The sequence below is a fragment of the Aulonocara stuartgranti genome (genome assembly GCF_965226115.1).
Source record: "Aulonocara stuartgranti genome assembly, chromosome: 2".
In the NCBI taxonomy this organism is placed as follows: domain Eukaryota; kingdom Metazoa; phylum Chordata; class Actinopteri; order Cichliformes; family Cichlidae; genus Aulonocara; species Aulonocara stuartgranti.
The window spans coordinates 5,768,303-5,786,836 of NC_138940.1; the positions used below are offsets into that span (position 1 = coordinate 5,768,303).

At 37.6% G+C, this 18,534-nt stretch overlaps 1 protein-coding gene across 2 annotated transcripts in view; it reads left to right on the plus strand.

Annotated features, from left to right (window-relative positions):
- Positions 1–18,322, plus strand: part of glrbb (glycine receptor, beta b) — a 29,500-nt gene extending 11,178 nt beyond the window's left edge. The window contains exons 5-10 of one of the 2 annotated variants that reach the window (XM_082503005.1): positions 2,440–2,666; positions 5,615–5,697; positions 6,185–6,325; positions 9,192–9,344; positions 11,373–11,457; positions 13,962–14,048. In XM_082503005.1, coding sequence (XP_082359131.1) covers positions 2,440–2,666; positions 5,615–5,697; positions 6,185–6,325; positions 9,192–9,344; positions 11,373–11,431 — 663 coding nt within the window. In that variant the 3' untranslated portion in view covers positions 11,432–11,457; positions 13,962–14,048. Of the gene's footprint in view, positions 1–2,439; positions 2,667–5,614; positions 5,698–6,184; positions 6,326–9,191; positions 9,345–11,372; positions 11,458–13,961; positions 14,255–17,175 lie in introns of those variants that run through there. The other variant, XM_082503004.1, reaches the window with a different exon arrangement.
- The last annotated feature ends 212 nt before the right edge of the window (positions 18,323–18,534 follow it).

Below are 18,534 nucleotides of genomic sequence, written 5' to 3' on the forward strand. Positions count from 1 at the left end.
AAGAAAGACAAAGTGGAAGAGAAAAATGCACAACTCTCAAAAGGGTAGCTTGTTCCTTTCTTCCTTTTTCCCCCTGGACACCTGAGGAAGGTTTGAAACAAATCTAGCAGAAGGAGGAAGAGACAGCTGGTCACCTCTACCCTCAATTTTTCACTCTGTGGGGTATCTGATCTCAGGAAACCTTCTTTCATTATTCACACCTCCCTCTACCAAACACTCACTATATTTAACATACCTATTTTCACATTATGATTATAATCTTTAGAAAACAATGACTAATTTTCTTCGGAGATGGAATAAATTGTTGTTATATATGTTTTTTTACTGCTTCTCAGCTTTAGTTTCCCTCAGTGGTTATAGAAAGTTCTTAAATCTCTCTGGAATCGAATGTTGTACTGGCAGCTTGATTGTGAGCCAGAAGCAAGATATATTTCCTTGTCTAGTTTTTAGAGAAGGAAAAGGTGTGGGAATTGGCCCGTGTCTCCCTCAGACAGAGAAGAGCCACCAGAAGCTATTCATGTTGTAGCTCAAGGACTAGTTCAACACAGGTGTCTAAAATGTGGTTGTATAGAAATGATATCTTATAAAATAAGATATCAACAGCTTGATTGCAAGATTCCCCTTTCAAAAGAAAATAATGCATCATACGGGCCACTCCTTAACTGTTTATACCAAATTCTGACCCTGCCTCCGACCCTGCCAAGTATTTGCATATTTTGGTTATTAAATAGTGGTTGAGTTACTTTTGCCTCCCTATCAGGTTAAAACAGTCTTTTCATTCTCCTCTCACCTCTGGCATCAACATTGGATTTTTACCCAGAGAACTGCAGCTCATTGGAGATTTTCTATGTTTTGGACCGTTCTCTGTAAACCCCAGAGATTGTTGTGTGAGAGAATCCAAATCCAGCAGTTTTTCAAATACTCAGAGCAGCACAACAACCTAGAAAGGCTCAGAGTCACTTAAATCTCCTTTCTTTGCCATTCTGATCCTTGGTTTGAATTTCAGCAGTTTTTTTCTTTGACTAACTCTACATGCCTAAATGCACTGACTTGCTGCCATTAGATAAAATATTTACACTGGCAATTTAACACATGTACCTAATGATTTGGCAAGTGAGTGTATAAATGCTGATGGACAGTGGAAAATTCCTCAGTAAAGTTAAAATTTGTTTTGGGGTACATAAAAGACACAAATAACCCTTAAAATCTACAATTTAACTGTTTTTGCTCAGCGTTAATTGACATCTCTGCACTGGCTGAAATAATAATAACAATATCTATGTTCACCAGCTAGCTAGGTGCCAAACCATGTGAGAAGTGAGTGACACGCAACGTGTCACAATCATATCAGAATTTCTATTGGCTCAAACTTGGCAGATTTGTGTAGTCTATAAACACGTATATTCTATTTATGTCATTTGAACTGCTGTATTTTGACATTGCCGGTAGCTTAGCTGTAGCATTTTTACCTGAAGGCTTCAGCTTCCGGGTAACAAGGAAATGACGTCATTCACGTAGATTACTCGAAATTTTAGTGGCGGAAATGGGCTTCCATAATTTTGACATTGCATCATTTATGTATTGCAAGTGTAATGGCCATGGGCAGTTTTTTTTCCTTGTAATAAATACTAACATGTTTTAAATTGCAGTAGATGCACATATGCTAAAATTGAGTTATTAAAAATTCTAATGGTTTCTCATTGACTTTACTTTAGATTTAAACAAGCTGCCATGTCAAATAACAAAAATGTCAATAATAATATAGTTTCAGGTAATAAAAACTAAATAGAAGGGGAGAGTATACGTTTAAGGCATATTTCCTACACAAGACTGAACACATGCAAAGCTGATATTTCAGCCATTGTATTTGACATACCATCTGTCTTCAACCTCAGCTTAATAGCTCACCTGCTCCCAGAACAGCTTGAGGCCCACCATCAGTGTGTGCACAGAGATGTGTCCCAAAGCTCACAGTGATACTTTCCCACCATCAAGAATGTGGACATTTTACTAATATGTGCACTAATGAGGTACTTGCTGTTGCTGTGTTGATAACATTTGACCCTTGGACTGTGCAGTTTCTTGTGTGTTGACCGCTTTAAAGGCATTATGTTGCAGATGTAAACTGTCACTCTGCACTTAAAGTAATCTATATGTTATTATTCATTATTCAAACATATTTAGGAGGCTTAAAAATGTTTTTGTTACCCTGTTAAAGCATCTCATTCATTCCCACAGAAAATGCACTTTTTTGTACCATCCCCCTTAAAGCTTCAGAAAATGTTAGCAGAAAGATTAGCATATGCTTTATTTTATTCCATTTAGAGAGTTTGCCTTTTGGGCATCATTTACCGTGAAAGCACCCAAACTGTGTCCAGTTGACTTTACATGGAAGTAACATTAACTGTGTTTGTACTCGCCTGGTGTTACACTTAACAGGATTACAGAGTCAACATCTTCTTGCGGCAGCGCTGGAATGACCCCAGGCTGAAACTGCCAGACGACTTCAAGTCTGATTCTCTCACTGTTGATCCCAAGATGTTCAAATGTCTCTGGAAACCCGACCTGTTCTTCGCTAATGAGAAGAGCGCCAACTTTCATGATGTTACCCAAGAAAATATTCTCCTCTTCATCTTCCGTAATGGAGATGTCCTAATCAGTATGAGGTAATTTATTTACTTTTTTTTTTAACTTGTTTTTAATCAGTGTACTTGAAATGTCGTTCAGTCTTATGTGATTCGTTGAAAATAGTCACTTCATCAGATATGCAATAATCCAGGAAAATGCAGCATTACTGTAAATTTTGCTATGACTTAGTATCTGGTTTAATTCAAAAGTCCTTTCGACAGTACCACTCAATTTTAGTTTGGGCCATAAGTCATGAATCTTCAAGTTTAAAGCTGATGAAAAAAAAACTTTAAGTTAAGTAGAAAGGATTCTGTCTGCAAACAGATCTCATACAGTCTAGGAATGATCTTCACTAATATTTTATCAATACCAGCATTGATTTATGATACCAAAACATATACCTTATGATATTGATATAGCATTCTATATTTTTTACTAAATGGCTTAAACAGGGTGTATTTATGCTTTTGCCATATTCGCTGATCTTTATTTCAAGTAATTATGAGGTTGTTTTATCACTTAGATCTGGGGTCAAGCCCTGTGATCCCTACAGTTTAAAACAATTGGAGATAAAGTACCAGAATTTCAGGAGTGGGACCGCGCCTCCAAACACGCTCCTCCTGATTCTTATCTATGTAGTTTCCCCCAGTTCTACAACCTGTTAATACTCGTTTACGTTCCTCACCCTCCCTCCTCTTTTCAATTCTTTAACTTCTTCACTTCTAATTAGTACACAGGGATCTGCTGGGTCCGGGAGCCACCACCAGTGGCCTTCCCTAAACCCCAGCTCAATTCACGTCCACGGCATTCACCTTTATCTACTAATACGCTTTCAAACCTAAAATGAGGACGTGGGCCCAGCTAGTGAAAGTAATATAAAATGTGTTCTTTCTGTTTTACTACCTAGCAGTTAGGCTTTTTGCATTTCTAAATATTCGGTGACAAGCATACAACAACTGAAATAATTTGACTCCAATTAAGGAATGAAGGAAGAGCAATTCAAATTTCCTGTCTAGTTTTCTCTTATCTAGTTATTGAGACTGGAGCTCATTTGGTTGTTTGAGTGTTATCCATTTATACTGCACTTAAGCGGTGGCTGGTGCCTAAGTACTAATTAGAAACATCTACAAAGCACTTAAAGTCAGTTCTGTGTCCTGCATTGATAACTAGAGACTAATTTTTAAAAAAGGATAGCGTAGCGTTACCCTGCCTATCTTGAAGTCAAGTCAGTCACAACTCAATTGTTGGAGCTGGGCGGCCATACTGAAGACACAGCCTTTTCAGCAGCCTTTTAGCTAAAGGAGTCCAATATGCTAGATATTAGAGTTATTAAATCTTGTATTTGAAAGGGATCAATAGGGTGTTACCTTACATCTAGCTTTCTATAAACAGTATACATTAAGCTGTATTTCAGGCTATTAGAGTTTATTATTGGCCATAGAACAAAGAATGTAAACACTTACATGACTTCAAAAGTAATCACTTCATAATGGCAGCCTCATAGTGGAATATTTAGAAATTTGTAAACCATGTTAGGCCTCAGTCCCAAGCTGGCGATTCCCTGACAACCTCTGCTTGCTATGAAAGAAATGTGTGTTCTTTAACTGGTTTGCAAGTGGTTCTTAGGTGTTGCTGGATTTTACTAAGAGAAATCAGTTGCAATGAAGATACCCCTTTGTGACTGCTTTGGTCACCAGCAGATCATCAGGGTCACTTGTGTTTTCCATGGAACAAACCGACTTATCTGCAAATTCACCACCCTGTAGTAAAACTTGCAAAATTGTGGCACAAACTGGAATCGGAGAACATTGGCCTTCAAAATAAAAGTTGTGCTTTACCACTGAAACCAACACATTTCAAAAGATGCATCTGACTTCATGAATAGTCTCTTCACAGTTTCACTACGCTTCCATTCACACTACAGGGAACCATGGCAATCATGGCTTATCACTTCTTATCAATACTTCAACCAGTTATCAATACCCACTTCTAAGTTATTACCTGGTTGTGTGTGCCTTGAGGGCTGTATCCCTGGATACAGAAACAATTGACCATTAAGATTGTCATATTGTGTCAAAACACTAACTGTTCTTTTTAGGCTTTACTATGGCTTTTATGTCAAATAAAAAGGAGACACCTCTTGCTACTATTTAGAGCAAAACAACCTCCCAGTGAGAAAGGAAAAAAACATATTTATCAACGTGTCAGAGCACTCCTTACGTTGTGGTACATCTTATCTCCTGGCTAATTTGGCATAGTTTCAGACTGAATTAATGTAGCATCAACCTTAGTAGTAACCAAATGACTGCTCAGTGTTCTCAATATTAGACTACATAAAAGTGCAAAATTATATTATGTAGCTGTGGACACATCTGTAGACTGAGCACATTAAATAATTTTTGACCCAGCTGCATAGAACTATTACCTGTAGTGCTGCCAATGTATTTAATCATGGATCATTTGTGTCTATGACCTGAAGTACTGCAAATTCACTCTGATATATTTTAGTCTATACTGGAAATATTTGCCTGTGTTTTCTGTCCTTCTTTACTTTATTTTAATATATTTTCTTCAGTAATTAAGACTGTAAAACTGGAAACTCAAAAGATAAAACTGTTTACATGCACAAGATTTAGTGGAAAACAGATTTGTACCCCGCCTTCTACCTTACAACAAGTAGAATAGGTTCCAGGCCCCCATGTAACACAAAACTGGATAACCAATAGAAATGTGAATGTACAGACTTAATCTTCAAAGGGATTGCTGCCAGGTTTTATTCATCTCCAAAGAGAATTGTCTGTATGTTTGCATGTACCATTTTATTCCATGTTAATATATCACTCAGAAAAAAAAACCCTTTCGGGTTAAACCCTTGGCTCCAGTGTAATCTAGAGTTTCATCTTGTGAAGTGTATACAGTAATATATGCAATGAATACAATAAAGCAGCCATAAAGAAAAAAAATAAATATCTTCTTCCTCCGACAGGTTGTCCGTCACCCTTTCTTGTCCACTTGATCTGACCTTATTCCCTATGGACACACAGAGGTGTAAAATGCAACTTGAAAGCTGTAAGTTTTCCTAAATTAACAACTCTTTAAAGTATCTCATCAGTATACACATGTGCTTGCTGATATTTTAGACATTCAGTATTTATGAGTTGGGAATATAGTTGTTGTTTTTGTAAAGTAGTTGGTTTTAGGGTAAATAAGAGCATTTTGCTTGTGTTTAGCAGCCAATTCCAGTGGTGAACACTTAGTGCAGTAGAATAAATCATCATATTTTAGGGTTGTTGTGAGAGTCTCATAGCTAATTGAGCTTGACATGTCTTTACTGCATCTTGTTTACAAAGCAGTTAGACTTAAATAAGCAACATAACTTGAAGCCATTACCCTGTAAAGCCAAACCTGACTGCTGAGATGTATCATATTCTGGATGGCTTCATGCATTTGAACTGTTATGTTCATTGGAAGGGTGGTAACGGTGGGCTTAAACTATATATATCTGTTGTGTTTGACTGTTTTTCTATCTCTGTATCTGTGCCCTCCTGATTTCCAGTTGGTTATACAACAGATGACCTGCAGTTTATGTGGCAGACAGGAGACCCTGTGCAAATGGATGCTATTGCTCTGCCACAGTTTGATATCCGACAAGAAGATATTACTTATGGAAACTGCACCAAATACTATGCAGGCACAGGTACTTTCATCGTTATGAAACAATATAAAGTGATAAGAAAGTTAAAAAGTTTTGACCATCCAAAGAAAGTAGTTACGCTCAGCTGACAGTAAAAATGTACAGTAGAAGTCTGAATGGGTATATTGAACTACTAAATTACTTTTTTTCCCTGCGCTGGCATCTGCGCTAAAATTCCGACTTTCTATGAACATTGTTTTAAGCAATATTAATTTTTTTTTTAAAAGAAAATTATCCTCAACCTAAAAGTATAGTCATATGGATATGTCTGCCATTAACTGTTGACTATCTCCCTCTTGGGAAGCCACCAAAAATCACAGTCACTGAGCAGACAGATGTATCAGATAACTTAGGACAAATTCAGAAATATTACAAATTTACTTAGTCATGACTGAAAGGTTACTCTGACTCTCCTCAAAGTAAACAAAGTAATAATATTAGCACACGCTGTAATTTGAAACATGGAGTGACTTTGAGTTGTCACAGTGCAAACTCCTCTCATTCATATTATTTCTATTTCATGATGTGTTATCAGTAGTCAAACCTAATGTTGACAAGTTTAAAGTAATTTAGAGTTTTAAAAGACAAACCACAGGGAAGGTTTTGCTCATGGTTAAATAAAATGTAAAGATAGAAAAAACAAACAAAAAAAACCCCCATTGAAATGTATTTAATTTTTTATGTGAATGTGTTCCCTGGGCCCAACACACCAACACAAGTCGCTGTTCAAACTAGGACACAGATGACTCTTCTCTTAGTATGCTGGCTAGCTTAGCATTAGCATGCTGTCTGTGCAGACTCTTGCAAAAAGCTGAAGTTGTATGACCGGCATAATGCAGCTTTTTCTGTCCTGGATCTATTTTTCACTTTACCATGAAAATCTCATCCATTTGTACAATAAGAATAAAAGTAATCTCTGAAGAATGTTTACAGGATTTTGAGAAATCTCTGCTATGAAGATTTAAGGCAGTTGTAAAGGCCAAAGTGGGGTGAATGTAGTACTAGCAAGGTGTAGCTAATAGGTTGTGCACTGAGTATAGTAAAAATAACAGTGGTAACATTCAGTTTTCCAAGAATCTTTTAATTGTTTGGCTTCAATATGTCCATTACAGCCTATTATTTTAAACAATCACACGAAGGTGGTTTCTTAAGGAAGTTAACCAAGTTTTTTCTAAGTATGTTTTACCAAAAATTCTGATGTTATCATCAAATGGCCAAATGTACAACAAGGACTACACAGGATAAGATCTGTTTGTTCCCATTTGTCATGAGAAGAATAAAAAAAAAAAAAAAGCTATTTACTATATAAATATGAAATAATAAAATTGTTTATTATTTCTAAAAATCAGATTTATCCCCAGGTGGTGATTTTATGTTTTTATCTGCTGTCTTGAACTGTGTTTGAAGCTAGCAAATTAGGTGTGCAGCATCAGTTATCATGACAGTGTGCCCTGCCAGAAGTGAACCACCTACTGGGTTATCCTTCTTGGTCCTAAATATTGAATTGCATTACAGGCCTCAGTACCCTTATATACAATTATGTGGTCCTTACTGAATATTGTTGCTAAGAGGTTTTTTCTTTTTTAAATGTGTCTAAATACCAGTGAAGGGTAGCAGACAGCTTGTAAAAGTTGTCATTTTCCAGGCTGCTTGCCGAACTAAGAATAATAACTAATCCTGTAATAAAAGAAGTAAAACTGCAAAAAAGAAAAAGGTAATGGTACTGTGGTATACACTCATGCAGACTTATGTGAGTACAAAATGAATTCACAATGAAATGGAAAAATCTCTATCAGCCAACAGAGCTGGTATGACCTCAATGCTCTCACACTTGGGGAGGCACACTGCTGGCGATGAGTCAGGCTTTTAACTGGTTGCCATGGCTACCTGGCCAGACACAAAGATCACCTCTGTCTACGACTGGTTCAAGCCTGCTTGGCGACACAGGCGGCTCTTATATGCTGTATAAAAGCTCCAGAGATCCCTGAGCTAGTTAAATATTACTTCAGCCCACCCACTCTACCATCCCATTAGACCGACTAACTAGGCTCTATATTCAGAAACAAAAGGCTCCTGAAAAGGTCTGAATCTTATGGATTCTTATTCCTCAGGCTTACTAATGATGGCTTTACTTCCAACAGGAATGAGTGATTGAAAAATAGATAAGTTATTAGTAGGAATGTATATAGTACTTTCAAGCAAAATCACTTAAAAAAAAGAGAAAATGGAAGTGCCAATTCTAACAGTAATAACTCAAAGGATTTGGGGCAGGTTCAGACATCCTACACATTTGGCACATTCACAGTAGGAAGCAGTATTTTCTGATGTGCGACCTTGAGTGCTCAAATAAGTCTCAGCTTTAACAAAGTTATGTGAAATTATATTAAAGCCTATTGGCTGTTGTCTTCTCTTTTTGCTTTCTCCATGACAAATGATGCACACTACTGCAGTTTGCTTTTCTCTTTGGCCAAAGGACGAAGTAGAGTGCATAAAGAACTTACCTTACCTCCTAATGCCTAATGTGGCTTTTATAGACCGTTCAGTGAAGTGCCAGTTCTCTCACCTGCTCTGTTTCAGTTAAGGGACTGGATGCTCTGAAGACCACATTTCAACCAATACGTAACATTTTATTTTTTCTTATTGATCTTAAAACTACTGCTGGCTATTGTCTCTAATTAATTATGCTTTATGGGAAAAGGTAAGGTGGAGCATGGGCTTCATATAGTGCCATTTCTCTGAATTGGGACACATAAATCATGTGCATGAAGGCACTGCCAGTGCCATCAAGCACATGCCTACTTAACTACCTTAGCTATGTTTTGATGAAATCATGTTTTGATATGTGACCATTGTTTCCATTGTCATGCAGGGTACTACACTTGTGTAGAGGTTATCTTCACCCTAAGGCGACAGGTTGGCTTCTACATGATGGGTGTTTATGCCCCTACGCTGCTCATCGTAGTCCTTTCATGGCTTTCCTTCTGGATTAACCCTGACGCAAGTGCTGCCAGGGTTCCTTTGGGTATGGATTACTTGATAAGTTTCACCGATCTTTATCAGTACACATTGTCTGTGAACTATTTCTTGTGCTTCCATCCAGGGATAAGTGCATAATTAGATCAAAAAGAGTGATGGGTGAGAGTGTTTTGTTTTTTTTTTATTGGAGGAATTAGACATTTAAACTACTGTCTAAAAGGATTTCTATTGGGCAAAAGGCTATAGTAAATAAATAGAAACCACTCTAAAGTATTTGGATGTTTGTATGGATCACTGACTTATCCATCACTTTGACACCATGAAGGACTTATCTGTCGAGGTTGGTGTCATAGCCATCGTTTTTCTGTATGTGACAAATCATTGAATGTCGCTGTAATTGACAGATGGGACCCATGAAGCAAGAACCCTTGTCCAGTGTAAGCTAAATACACATGAATCAGAGCTGAGAGCTTAAACCCATGTTTAAGACCAATAACTGCCCCCTTTGCTGGTTAGCCAGTTGGTTTATGCCTAATTGTCATAACTTTGGTTTCTCTTTGCTGTTATGTTTAAAATCTAAAACATTCATCCACTCAAGCTATTTTTCCCATTAGACAAGAAGCTGATTCCTATAAACATCCACTGATAAAATGCCTTTTGTTAAATTTTAGCTTATTATCGCTGGAGGCAAGGCCAGGCTCTTGTCTTTCACTTAAATTCTTATGTTATTCTGTGCAGTCAATAAAGTGTTACGGAGACAGTGGGAATGCAGAAGCTACTTGAGCTGGCCAACAGGGCACACCTGATCCCTATTAACCAAAGTAATGAAGGAGTGTGCTGAAGCACACAGGTGCTGTTTTTTTTCCAAATTAAAGAAGCACACGTTGTATCAAGCCTGAGGGAGGTTCAGGTAGATTACTAGAGTGTTAGAACGAGCCCCAAGGGAAGTGACAAGGATTGTCTGGTACTGGTAGTACTTAGATTATAGTGTGACTTTGTATATGTACTGCATAAATCACAGGACCCAGATGAACAATATCTAGTGGCCCTTTTTATAACACTGATTGTTGACACAATTTGTCTTTCGCTTAGGCCTGTATGTTGGAAAAAGGAACTAGGTTAATATATTCTAAGCACAGGCTGGCACCACTGGCTAATATGAAGTTGTCAGTTCTTTTAAACAGTCGGTTTCATAAGTTTCCTCAGCTAAAACACACTCTTCTCATAGCATCATTATAGGGTTTTTTTTTTATTTCTTTGTCTTGCCCCGTGGATGCCCTTCTGTCTTGTGTCTCTACTTAATGGATGTCCTCAAAACATGTGACACCTGGAACTGATTAACTAACCTGGTCAAATTGTAGCTTAATTTAACGTCTGATGTGGTATGGTACAACACATAACAGTGATAAACTTACCACTCAAATGCTCCAAATCACAGGCTCCACTGTGATTTTTCACATTCAGTTTAATGAAATAGCTGAATAAGTAATTCGGCTATTTCAGAGAAGGCCATCTCTGAATGATGTTACAACTTGAAATTCAAGTCCTGAATGTAAAAATACTCAGATAAAGACACTACTACTGTCACATGAATGAATGTAGTGAACTAACAATTTTAACACTATTTTTACAGCAGATATATTTCAAGTATGTCTTACATGTACCAAATATAAACGTTTTGGCACACCCTTATGTGTTCAGATTAATTAGAAAAATGCCTCAAGCAAGGTTATATATCACTGTATAGATGTTATATTTGCCTATTTCTTATAGATGTTTATGCATTATCTTTCCTTCATATGCTGTAAATGCTTATACTACACTTTACAAACACTACACTTTTCAGAATTGACAGAGTATTTGTAGATCTTGTGCTGGCTTGAGAAAAAAAATCTTTCCATTTGCTTGTCCCCCTCCTTCATAATTCAACCTGTGTGTAATATGTCAGTGTCACCCACACCCAGTGTCACACTGGCACGTCTGTGTGTGTGTGTTCAGGGCTGCACAGATAAGATAATCCATTGTTATCCCACTTCAGTCTTCCACTGCTTCCTTTTTTCCATCCTCCCTCCAGTTGTTTATCACCACTTTCATTCCATCATCACTCCAACTCCTCCTGGAAGCCTCCCCTGACTTCTCTCTAAATGGGATCAGTCCAGGTCAGTTAGCACCCAGGTGTGGGAATACTCTCATTTATAGCTCTGTGCTGTGTGTGTGTGTGTGTGTGTGTCTATGTGTGTGTGTGTGTGTGTGTGTGTGTGTGTGTGTACATGTGGATATACTGTATGTGTCCATGTGCTCATTGAACTGAGGTGTGTGTTTTTATGTTTAAACAGCATGTATTCTTGCCGTATAGGGAGTGTGAACAGATGTAACAATATAACTTGGTTTGCCATGACACAACAGAAATTTTCTGTACAGTATGTTGTTCCTGTTTTTCATTCTCATATAGCCCACGTTTGTTTTTTTTTCACTGATGAACAAGACACCAATATTGCCACTTTCATATTTCTCTCTGTTCATATAGGTAGGCTTCCACGATTCTGTAATTAAAGTTTATTCCAGTGAGAAAGAAGCAATTTGTTTAGAATTCCTGAACCCAGTATGAACATTTTGTTGATGAGTGACCCATATGAGGCCTGGAGGCAAAACCTAGTAACTATTTGTGTGTTTTATTGTGTCCCTGAAGCAGCACTATTATTTGAAAAAAAATTGTGCAAATCTCTTTGTCAGTTGTTAGAACACCCTCTAAAGGCTGGCTGTAATTATTTGTGCTGTATCCTGTAGTGATGGGATTTCCGGCTCTTTTTAGAGAACAGCTCTTTCGGCTCGGCTCACTAAAAAGAGCCGGCTCTTTCGGCTCCCAACCGGCTCTTCAGGTTTTTTTGTTGCTTTAATGACTTAATTATCAACAACAATATAAAATTATGCACAAAAGGAATTAGTAATGTGAAAAAACGTGGTATTCTTTATGTATGTTTATGTATAAATATTTATGGGGGCCCCTAGAGATGAAACACGTACAAACTCCAAAACACATTTCTAGCGTTAACTGAACTTCCAAAACAGAGCTACCTAGATCACTTAAATTACACAATCGAATTCATATGTCTATTGTTTTTGTATTAATACACAAACACTCATATATATATATATATATATATATATATATGTATGTATGTATGTATGTATGTATGTATGTATGTATGTATGTATGTATGTGTGTGTGTGTGTGTGTGTGTGTGTGTGTGTGTGTGTGTGTGTGTGTGTGTGTGTGTGTGTGTATTCGAATAATTAAAAAAAAAAAAACTTCATTTACCTGTTACTACCACACACCCAATCCAATTGTTGGTACTTCCTGGCTTGTGTAGTAGCCACTAGGTAACAAAAGCTCAACACGGCCCCTAGCATCCTGGAGCACTTCCGTTGTGTTTTGGAGTTTGTACGTGTTTTGTCTTTAAAGGCCACTGTAAATATACTTTTATTTATTCACTCCACATAAAATGTAATAAATAAATTATAAAATACAGAAACCAACTATTTACATTTCATACATTTCAACTTTTAACTACTTAAATTTTCAGCTTTTTCCTTTTAAACAAATTTAAAGTGAAACAACACAAAACACTGCAAACCACAACGCAATAAATTAAAATATGGGGGGGAAAAAAAGAGGGGGGGGGGGGGGGGAGAACGCCCAGATCTTTAATTAAGGGAAAGGTTGGCATTTAGAAATATTAATATCACACTCAACTGACTGCGTTTTATCTTCCCATTGCACTGATGGGTGGACAGTTCTTAGGTGTATGTGCATGTTGTTTGTGGAGCCGGCTCTATATGATATCCTTTTCTTGTAGACTCTACACTCTGCCTTTGTTTTGTCACTAAGATTGAAATGGTTCCAGACTTTGCTTCTTTTCTTGGTGTCACTCATTTTCTTTACTGTACCTTTCCAATGTGACGGTGTTGTCTCTTGTTGTTGCTCCCGGCTCTCTTTCTTTCCCTCTCCCTCCTGCTCTTGTTGTGTGCTACTGCTGTTGCGAATGTAACTACCGCCCCCTCAACTCAGCGCTGAGCAGAGGGGGAAGGGGCGCAAACGCAAGGCTCTGTTTGCCGTCTCTGCTCAGCGCAAACACAAGGGTGACTTGCAGCGTGAAGCGAAAAACAAAAAACCCACGGCTCGCATCGTTCACTTCAAAGATCCGGCTCTAAGAGCCATTTCGTTCGCGACCGACCCATCACTAGTATCCTGTAAGGATGCTTTGGTGCTTTGCAAAGGAATCTCCAACCTGTAAAAATGATTTAAAAATGCTATTTCATTAAAGGCTATTTGAGCTCTTGGAAATGTCCTAATAAATGAGGTAACTCCGACATTCTAAAAGCTTTTTTGCAGATTAGTGTATTACTAAATGAATTTTTAATTTTTTTATTCATTAAAGATGAAACGTATTAGTGTTCCCTCCTCAGCCGTAAGTTAATCAAATGCTTAACCTCTGAGATAAATAAATATTTTTGCTATACAGGGATGAAGGTTTTATGTTTTGATTACTAGCTGTTTTCACAGGGACTAAAATGTGCACATATCTCTCAATATAAAAAACAAAAAAATACCTCATCTGACTATAATGACTGACAAGGTCTCTTGTTATAACTCTCCATACAGGCATCCTCTCAGTGCTCTCTTTGTCCTCTGAGTGTACCTCCTTGGCCTCAGAGCTGCCTAAAGTATCCTACGTCAAGGCTATCGACATCTGGCTCATTGCTTGCCTGCTGTTTGGTTTCGCCTCGCTGGTGGAGTATGCCGTGGTTCAAGTGATGCTCAACAGCCCAAAACGCATTGAGGCAGAGAAGGCAAAGATAGCATCCAAAGAGAAGGCTGCAGGAAAGAGCCCTGCTGCCCGGAACAACACGGTCAACGGAACCGGAGGGACACCACTTCACGTCAGCACCTTGCATGTCAGTATATTTGGTTTTTGATAATTTGAGTGTGTTTGTATCTGTAAGTCACCTCTAAGTAGCCTTCTTATGAGAGTTTGCATGTAGTATAACAGGAGCAATTCAAATGAAAATGCACCAGAGGACACATGCTTTGCATATGGTGCTCAAACTAGTGGAATCCATTTTTTGCAGTCCATTTTAGATCTTTTATCATGATCATCAACAGCTTTTACTTTTCAGAGTTTCAACTTTGCATATGCGTAGTATAATTTCAATGTCACCATTTCTTGTCCATCTATATGAGGGCAGTTGGTATAGGCGTGGCCACATTATGCATAAAAATATATGCCTATGTTTGGAACACAGAAACTCAAAACGCAAAACCTTTTGTCTTCAAATACAAGTAGAAAAAAAGCAATTTTTTGACACATCAAAAGCTTAAAATTCCCCATTGAAAGGCATTTAAAACCTCTGATTTTGTTCTTTATCCACTTATATCTATTTAGTTTTTGCTAAAGAATATTTGGACATGGAGGCATAAACCAAAACATCTTTACATTGCCTGAAACCCTAAATAAGAACTCATACATTAGGCATAAATATTTGCATCATCCATCAAGATAACATCGAGGGTATTTATGTTATGTGGGACTTGATTTCAGTTGCATTTTGCTTAATGAGAGCACAGATGCTTGTGTAATCAATAATGATGATATCCATAACGACCTCTTTGGGTTTTGATGCCCCAGTTAATCACCAAAACATTTTAACGATGGTGCATTTTTGTTGTTGAGTGACTGTTGAGTGTTTGGATGCCTGTGTATAGTTTTTTTGCTTTTATGTAACTCCCAAACCACATCAACAACCAGATCCAGTATCTGATAGGAATATTACGGCACTGAGAAAAGGGAAATCCAGTCATTAATAATTGGCATTGTGTCTGACATACACATACGCACAGCTTGGTCAGGGCTCAAGTCTGACACTTACATGCACAGGGAGGATGTTGCATGGGTCTTCCGATTGTATGCCCTAATTGCAATTAATTTACCTCTGAGTCTATGTTAGTCCGAACCACATTTGGTCTGAGAGGATTACATTATTCCATTGAGGTTTAATAGGTTTTCTTGTCAAAACCAAATCAAAATAATGAAGCTTTAATGAGCTTAATGACTTCAGTGAATAAGCATCCTTAGTCTGATTAGATCCTGTTCACCCCGCAGGCCTTTAGGGAAGTCGATGAAAGGGATTTTTTTTGGATGACATTAACTTAAGTCCTCCTGCAGATTGTTTTGTGTAAGCACAGGTTGTGATAACATGTAGAGGCTGTAGAGGAGTCACAAGAACCTAGATGAGAGAACAGCCATATTAGGCAAAATTTCATAAAACAAAGCAAGTCTAGTTTTGGCTCCAAAGATATTTTTTCCTCTTAAAATAGCCGTAGCTTTGATTTAGCATCAGAGTTCTATCCAAGTTTCAAGATCAAACAGCTCTTTTACAACATTTTCAAAGGGTAGTCTGTTTCCAATTGAGTCCAGCTATCTTGCATAGCCTCATTTCAATGCTCCTTTCAGTTTGGAGAAAAACCTCCATACAGAATCAATATGACATCATCACTACTGTAAAGAAACAGAACACTTTTTAATGTGTCAAAGAGTAGTTAGAGCAAGTGTGGCATTCAGTTTCCTTTTGCCATAATAAGAGGTTTAAAAATGGCACAGTCAAAAATGTTTCTATATGCTGTTTTGTGCTGCTTGGTTCGCAAGAAAGGTATCTATACAAAGTACAGACGTGATGGAAAAGGGTTTCAGTTGTAAACCCTCATGCAGTCTTAGTCTGATAAAGATAAATTCCAACTTGCAGAAAAATGAATGTGTCTGTATTTGTGTATTAGAAAATACTCTTATATCTTATGTGATGTTGTTGGGTACACTTACCTTCATAATTTGTTGGACAAAGACACATTTTTGCAGTTCTGCTTCTATACGCCACCACAGGGGATTTTAAATCAAGCAATTCGGATGTGATTGAAGTGCAGACTTTTGGCTGTAATTCAGTGGGTTTAACAACAAATTTGGATCAAGTCTTTAGGAATTACAGACATTTGTATACATAGTCTCCTGTTTTTAGGGCTTACTAATAAGCAGTTTTGTGGCCAGACCAGGCCCATTCCCTCATTATTTCATGACAAATGAAGCATATACAATGTGCTGGTATAGACTGATCAGCTCCATTATAACTGCTCCTGTGCATTGTTCGCTGGGAAAGGCCACTTCCACTCAGGGTGTGCTTGGCTTGCAGCCGTGCTTCAGCATCGAAATAAATGGCAGGACTCTGGGTTTCCTGGTGGAGCATGTTTTTGGCTCAAGTGACTGGATGTAATAGAAAACATTTTTGGCAGCTACTAAACAAGTAGAGAATGACTGATTGTGCAGCAAGAGGTAAGTGACAGGCATGAGGAAAGATGTGCAGAACTTAAACTAAAGTAGCAGATGAGTTCTGTCTGCTCTAATAACTTAACTTTGGTCAACATGGGAATAGTGTTCCAGTGTGAACTTTGCAGCTAACCATCCTTATTTAATTTCTACCAAGCTACAATACACTACAGTGCAGAATAACGCAGTAGAGGTATGGTTTCATTGGTTTAAAGTCTTAAATTAACTGAAGAACTTGCTGTACAGGTGGAATAATCTTGGGGCCACTGATAAAGCTACAAGCCTTTATGGATTGTAAAGTCAGTCTGTTGCTCACTCAACCAGTTTTGAACCACTTTGCTGTGGCTACTCTGCCTTAGAGGCTGCCCGTAGCGCTTTCGGAATATTACTCTAATCTTATCATGGCTCAGATGTTTCACACAGATAAGCGTATTTTTAGACAGAAATGATGCAGAATTCAATAATCAAGTCGGTCTGTGTCTGTGTGTGCTTTTGTCCACCCAGGTTGCTGAGACCCGCTGCAAGAAGGTATGCACCTCTAAATCAGACCTGAGGACCAATGATTTCAGCATTGTGGGTTCACTCCCACGGGACTTTGAACTGTCAAACTTTGACTGCTACGGGAAGGCCATCAATACTGGTTCTGGTCTCGGCAAATCCCAAGCAAAGAACAACAAGAAACCTCCTCCCCCAAAGCCGGTCATCCCCTCTGCTGCCAAAAGAGTTGACCTGTACTCGAGAGCTCTCTTCCCTTTCTCCTTCCTCTTCTTTAATGTGATTTACTGGTCTATATATTTGTGATTATCTTCAAATGATCTTGTATTATCGCCCCCCCCCCCCCCCCCCCCCCACACACACACACACGCACACACACACCGTCACAAGTTTCTTAACTATCAAAGTGAACTTAAAGAAATGTGAAACCTACCCATGCAAAATGATTTTGAGAGTCATTATATATTACTATAATTGTTATATTTAACTTAAAAAAACACACACATTGTGACCATTTGTGTATAAAAAAAATCATTCCAAATCAGTCTTTCTTATCTTTCCTAAAAAGTAAGTATAAAATCTGAAGCTTTGTTTTTGTAGTACTTAAGAGGTTAATACAGGGTTGCAAATAAAGCAACTGATGTGATGCAAACAAATCCACAAAGACTGATTAAGAAATAAACTGTAGTCGCGCAGATCGATTGATGATGCTTATGGATTTATTAATTTATTTGTTTGATTAATTTTTGCCATTGCCCAGTGGGAGTATGCTCGCAAGTTTAATACGTTTAAGCGTTTTATTTAAGCTTTAATGCAACGTGCAACATTATAATTACCTTGCATGTTAAAATAATGCATGTATATGAAAACAAAGTATAAAAAAATATATGTATAGAATATATATTTAATATATTTATTTAATATTATTTTGATTTGCTCTTGAGAAGATATGTGGATGCGAAACACTCTATTCCTGCTCAGACGGCCATGTGACACTGCCACTCCTCCAGCAAATGTAATATTTGACACTTTTATTGTGTGTAAATGGATCACTACTGAACTGGGACCATATGTTTGTGAAATACACAAGCAAAGAAAAATAAATGAACAAGCAACTTTTCACCATTTAATGTGATTAAATTAAACAAAGATTTAAACCGAGAACTGTTTTTCATTCATTGCTATGCTCCAAATATTCATCTTCTTTACCTTTCTTTTTTTACTTGTTTGTTGATTCTTACTCAGCCTACAGCTGGTTAACATATATTGCTAACAATAAGACAAAAACGGTCTATATTTACAACATTTTCCCTTCTGCACTGTCCATATGCATTCGGAACATCATGCGACATCTGTTTCTTCACCTAG